This window comes from Branchiostoma belcheri, unplaced genomic scaffold (genome assembly GCF_001625305.1).
Source record: "Branchiostoma belcheri isolate BF01 breed outbred unplaced genomic scaffold, Haploidv18h27 scaffold294, whole genome shotgun sequence".
NCBI classification, from domain to species: domain Eukaryota; kingdom Metazoa; phylum Chordata; class Leptocardii; order Amphioxiformes; family Branchiostomatidae; genus Branchiostoma; species Branchiostoma belcheri.
The window spans coordinates 143,656-149,979 of NW_017803903.1; the positions used below are offsets into that span (position 1 = coordinate 143,656).

At 42.4% G+C, this 6,324-nt stretch overlaps 1 protein-coding gene across 1 annotated transcript in view; it reads right to left on the reverse strand.

Annotated features, from left to right (window-relative positions):
* LOC109473216 (dual 3',5'-cyclic-AMP and -GMP phosphodiesterase 11-like) overlaps window positions 1-5,630 on the reverse strand; it is a 71,933-nt gene extending 66,303 nt beyond the window's left edge. Inside the window, exon 1 of the mRNA XM_019773091.1 lies at window positions 4,469-5,630. Within this exon, the coding sequence (XP_019628650.1) occupies window positions 4,469-5,284 (816 nt within the window). The 5' untranslated portion in view covers window positions 5,285-5,630. The remainder of the gene's footprint in view (window positions 1-4,468) is intronic.
* Between the last annotated feature and the right edge of the window lie 694 nt (window positions 5,631-6,324).

Genomic DNA, 6,324 nt, shown 5'->3' on the forward strand with positions numbered 1-6,324 from the left:
ATTGCATGCACACACAGCTTTCTTAGAAGTTATGCCTTTGGTTTGGATGACATTAGAAGGGGATGTTTGCCTATTAGAAACTGATTTAATGTCCATAATAAATACAAAATGACACAAATCTATTTTCTTGGTTGTCAGGAATTTTGTAGCAAAAAATGTAGAAAGATGTCAAGACGAATAGTTATAAAAGATCATATATTTGACTTAACTAGTATCTTCTAAAAGCCCATCTCCTTGTCTTGAGACACAACTTGTAATAGCCAACCAGAATGTCTTGCTATTTGTACATACATTTGTACATTTAGAACAAATTGACATTAAGAATGATACATTTACATGTAGCTCAGCTTGAAGGCCTGTAATCTTATATGAATTCGTCTGTGATTTTAGAATGTTAGTCTTGTTATTCAATGTTAATATGCCAAATGTGGTCCTTGGGTTACCAAATATTCTTTTAAGAAAACCGATTATTATATTTCACTCCCTACAAATACCAAGATATACAGTGTACTGTACATACATTCCATGAGTGTTTTTCTGTTGCTATTCCAGATCAAAATTTTTTCTTGTTTCTGAAAAGAACCAACCAGTCAAAATGGTCTGGCCTAACGTTAGGGCATCTCTAGGCAGGAAAAATTGTGTATTTGCCAAAATGCACACAGAATGCCACTGAGTAATTCTTCTTACTGTAAATCCAACAGATGTCACATATATTATACAAACATTCTGAGTCCTGGGTATATGAAGAAATGAGATAGATGCCTCCAATATCTGGGGGAAATGAAGGACAGTCTATACAACACTGTAAGAACCAACTGATAAATGCCCACCCCTCAACACACAGCTACAAGAGTTCAATATCAGTCTGACAGTGTATTTATTTTGGGTGGCTGATTGTGAAGAGAATTCAGTTTTGTTAATACACAGGAGTCGACATGTTGTTCTTGAAATAACCCAGTTGATCTTTCTGTATCTGTATACCTTTGCAGGCGGCTGCTCGCTATATTACAGGGAATGACTTGTTACACCTAGCCCTTGAACATCTAACTCTAAACATTGTTTAGGCCTAGGAAAAAAATGTTGCATTTCCTGTTCCCGACTGACCCTAGAAAAACCTGCCGACCCTAGACTATTTTGGGGGGTGGACCCCTGCAAGGGAAATAAATGATTTATTTTTCCAGCTGTTTAACCTTTTCTAGCTACATGATCTAACACCTGAGTGATAAAACCTTGTACAAATGGTTTTATATCATTGACATTGAAAATAAAAGTGTCCTCATATGCAAGTTTTAATTTGTTAAACTGTAAGTTGGACCCCTATATAGATATCACAGAAGTCTTTAAAAAAAAAGAATAAAAAAGATAATCCCTACCGACTGACCCTACTTTTTTTCAGGACTGAAACAGGAAACACAACATTTTTTTCCTAGGCCTTAAACCTAGCTAGTGAGGATGCCCCCATTGTAGGAAGTTCTACTAATTACGATAGTTCTAGGAAAAGATTAGTTAAACTTTAAGAACACCTCAATCCTTGGATGATAATTCAAAGGCATATGACTATTTCTTGTTCTTTTCAGAGCTAAGGTACAATGTACTTGGTGCAACTGTGCAACCACCAGTTAATTAGCCATTTTGTAATAGTCTGTGGATATTTTTCGCCTTTCTTCCAGTGAGATCCATTAAATTTAATTGTAGGTATGTTTTCATTTCCGTATAATAAATAACACTAATGTCAAAACACTGTGTAGAGTCCTCCCACTCAGCCTATGAATAAACTTCACTATGCAGGTCATGACTTATGCCTGCAGCAAGTAACGTCAACCCCTGATTTGCACACTTTCTCCAAGTCATATGCAGGGCTCGAAATTCATTTTCTGGAAAAGATACACAGTCTGGTACCTACTCTGGTATCTAGGACCTAACCTATATATAACTAGAGTTCCCCGATCTCATACCTTCGCCAAATGACTGACAAAATATAGATTACATTATTCCCCCCCCCTGAATTAAGAAATAGGAACCTAATTTTCATGAATTATATCATTTTATCATAATCTCAACCGAAAGACAGTCTCATATAAACAGACAAGGCATTCTAGTGTTCCTAATAAATTATGCAAATGGGGTCCTGATTTGAATAAATTATGTTTAATGATGTTCACCTCAACTTAACTTTCAAATACCATAAGTATGAAATTACAGGCAGTTATCATTACATAATTATAAAATTTTCTCATTAATTATGAAAATTAAATCATTATTTACATAATCAATATCTGCCTGTGTTTCTTTCGTTGTCAATTACCAATGTCACAAGCTTCAATTGTCTTATTATGGAATGCAGCTGATTTATAGAATTTCCCCATAAATTATGCAAATTACATCCATATTTGCATAATTGTCACATAATTATATTAAGCATCACGTAAGCTACCTACATACCAAAAATCACGACGATCCGTCAACCGGTTATTGAATTATCCTCTTTTGAATATTTTCAAGAATATATCCCTGCAGGTCCAGAGCAAGCCGCTAGGGGGCCCAAACTCACGTCACTTCTTCCCCAGCACAAGAGCTACCCACCACCTAAATTTCATCACCATAACATGTCTAGATCATGAGATATCAAAACCGGAAGTTCAGCTGAAGTACCATAACAAGCCGCTAGAGGGTCCAAAATCTAATCATTTTGAGCTCTTATCAAGACCTACCCACCTACCAAGTATCAAGACAATCCATCAAGGCCTTCTCAAGTTATCGTGTTGACAGACAGACACACACACACACACACAAACGCCTCTGAAAACATAACCTTCTTGGCGAAGGTAATAAGAAAACAAAATCTGAGTGCTGCTGCACAACATAAAATAAAATAGTAAATGTCATAAGAAAAATAGTGTTTCTATTCACGGCTTTTTAAAAATCTGATCATTTTATAGTTTAATTATTTTCCATTTCAATCTTCAAATTCTAAGCATTTAGCATGTAAAGTGATATAACATTTCATCATTTTTGAAAAGTTGAATGTGAAGAATAAAATAGTGATGGTGTGTTCTTTTGAATACTGTTTTAGTGTTTTCTATAATTACCTTTACATATAGCTAGTACCTTTGCTCTGTTCTCTATCCAGCTGATAAGCTAACCCTCTAAACGTGTATCAACCCTAAATCAGAGCTTCGACACCCAAAGAAGTGCAGGCAGACCTCAGGGTAATTCATCTGGCAACATCTCGGCTTCCTTGGGTGTGACGGCTTACATAAAAGCTCACTTAGGGCCACAGTCATGACTGACACAACCCATTGGCCATGGACCTCTCAGCCGTCGTTATTTCACTTAGCTACAACAGGTTAGCACACTCCTGTCAGCGCGAGATTTCCTCACACAACCGCTGTAACTGGAATATTTACTGTCACGTTAACGAGGTATTTCAGCAGAAATTTTTGTAACGATGCCAAGGGAGTAAAAATAACGTTCCTCCAATCTCAGGGTCATTACAGAAGCTTCCGGCATGTTTGAAACACAAAGTCGAGCGACCCTAACAGTCAACAGGTAATCTATTCACTAATCTTTTTTTCAATCTTATATCTTTCTACATATACATTAGAATACAAAAGACATCTGTATCTTTTCCTTTTCCTCCTCTGGGGTGACTTTGGAACAAACTAACAGAAACATTACCTAAAAAAACGAGAATTCTGACACTTTTCAAACAATTATGCAAACTTTAGTATTCAGAGCCCCCCCCCCCCGGGCACATTGACAAATGCTAGTAGGCAATATGTTTTCCCTTTGCTTACTTGTGCTTAGTTATGTAGTTAATATTACATATGACACACACATGTCGCATGGTGGTCTTGTGTGCCAACTTCATGCCAAGCAGGCCCATTGTGGTTCCCTTGGGAAAGCACTTAACACATTTAAGCTCATTCAAGTCAGGTGAAAATTAGTATCTAATAGTATATATATAGCTTCGTACATTAAAGTGAGCTTGAGTATATTATAATGAGCACCAGTCTTATAGAAAGGAGTACTGGAGTCCTTCCTGGGCAGTCTGAACAGGTGTCAGTTATGTCAATCCTCTCACAAATGTGGCAAATCTTCATCTTCAAGGAATAAACAAGCAAGCACATACATGTACAGACAGTCAGACACATGTGCGTGCATGCACTCACACACACACACACACACACATGCACACACATGCACACACAAACACACTGTCATACACACACACACAAACACACACACACACACACACACACACATGCACACACACACACACACACACACACACACACACACATGCACACACACACACACACACTACACAAACACACACACACACACACAAACAAACACACACACACCAAGAGTATCACATTTTACATGTGAAAAGATGTAGCTAACACCTGGGGAACCCCCTATACCCTCCCCGGGCGCCGTATGACTGCTGGCCCCCACAGCTCACCTCGTATGCGTTCGGCAGGTTGACAATCTGGCCTGAGGCCGCGGTGTACCCGACGATGCCCATCCCCCACGGGAACCGACTCTCCTGGTCAGCCGCCTGGCTCTCTGCTTCCTCCAGGGTGGAGTGTATGTTGACATCGAACAGCTTACAGACGAGGTAGCGCTCTCCCGTCTCTTTGTTCCCCTTCACCAGGAAGAGCGAGCACCGGTCGGCGTTGGTGAGAATAGAGACGTTCTGGAGGATCTTGTGGCACAGGAGGTTCACGTCCAGGTCATTGGAGATGTCTCGGACGAGCTGGAGCATCATCTCTCGCTCGTCTAGCGCGCGCAGCTCCTGCCGAAGCTGCGAGGTCGACACACCCCCGCGCCGAGGCGTGGAGACCGAGGAGGTGGTGGTGGTGGCCGTGGTGCCTGTTCGCGCGATCGTCTGCGGGTCGATGAACGAGGGGGTGCCGTCCACGGTGGTGAGGATGGGCCGGTACGAGCCGAAGAGTCCACGGGACTCGAGATCGGAGCTGGACACCCTCCGCACGGGGGTCTGTGCGCCGGAGCTCGGAGCAGAGGGCACGGACTCCCGCGCTGTCATGGTTGTTTGCGAAAGCGCCTGTGAGAAGAGCCACGCGTTCACCATCTCTCGGGTCGCTTTCCGGGTGAAGTAGTCCATTGTAAAGTGGGGGTGCTCGTCCAACCAACGTTCCATGGTCTCGTACTCTCGCCGAGTCGCCTCATCGACCTCGGCCGCCATGCTCACACCTCTCTTCCGCCGACGATATCCCGTTAACCTCGCGCTGACAGGGCCCGCTGTGCCCCGCCTCATCACTTGGTAATTTATTATTTCTCTGTCTCAGGCTCGAGCTAGTCCACAACCGGAGACGGGGGCCGCAGCTTAGACGAAAATCGACCCTTTTTTCTCCCCCGCCGACTGAATTCTCGCCACCTGTTACAGTCGTGCGTGATCTGATACTGTCCTCTTGTAATCCTGGGTCAACCAAGTGTGTCAAACCCCACCGGACCTGCGGCTGTCAATGATAAATTCGGGTGACCCATTTGAAACGTGTCCCACTTGAAATGTGTGCGCGGCAACCAAGGTAATATGCACATAAACTGATACGTAACGTCGGTCAAAGTCCGCGCTCCAGTATTAAAAGTTGCAACCTGCAAGACACTAGCATGTCGCACGCATGTCTGACCTTTGAGCGTTTATACATATATAATGACGACACCACGTATCAGAGTTTAACGTGAAATGTAGTGCGAATCTACAGAAGGCTTACAAAACGAACGGGAACCATTCCAAGCAACACGCGAAGATTTAATTATCCACCCATCCGACTTTCTATGGGCCAAATCTAAAAGGTAATTATTCGCCAAGCAAAGCTTGAAGCAGGGTCCTTCACCTTTAGTGTGCTTTTGTGTGGCTAACTTTTGGCGCGTAATTCGAAAACCGCGACGCTAACAAGCAATGTATATCGGCCATGCTTGACGTTGAGCATTTCATTTACCCCTTTCAAATTGCCTTATTCATCTCAGATTCGTATCGCTGACACTTTCTACTGCCCGCGGTATATCTGTGAGTGGAAAACGTGATCTAGTTGGTGAGATGCCGAGATATAAACGCACTTGCCCCCTGTAGAGCAAAGGGCGCCCTCTGGGTGGAACAGCGTGAATAGCAGTTTCTAGGGAGATGCAAGTAAATCGCAGAAAAACCCCTGGGACGCCAGGCTCGCTTGATGAGACACTCCCACAGTTCAAAGACTTCCTGTCAGCTTTGAACGCTATGAGCATATAAAGTAGGTCGTTAAACTTAAAGTGCGGTCACAACGTTATAATAACATCCAAGCGTTTTCCCAGTGTTTT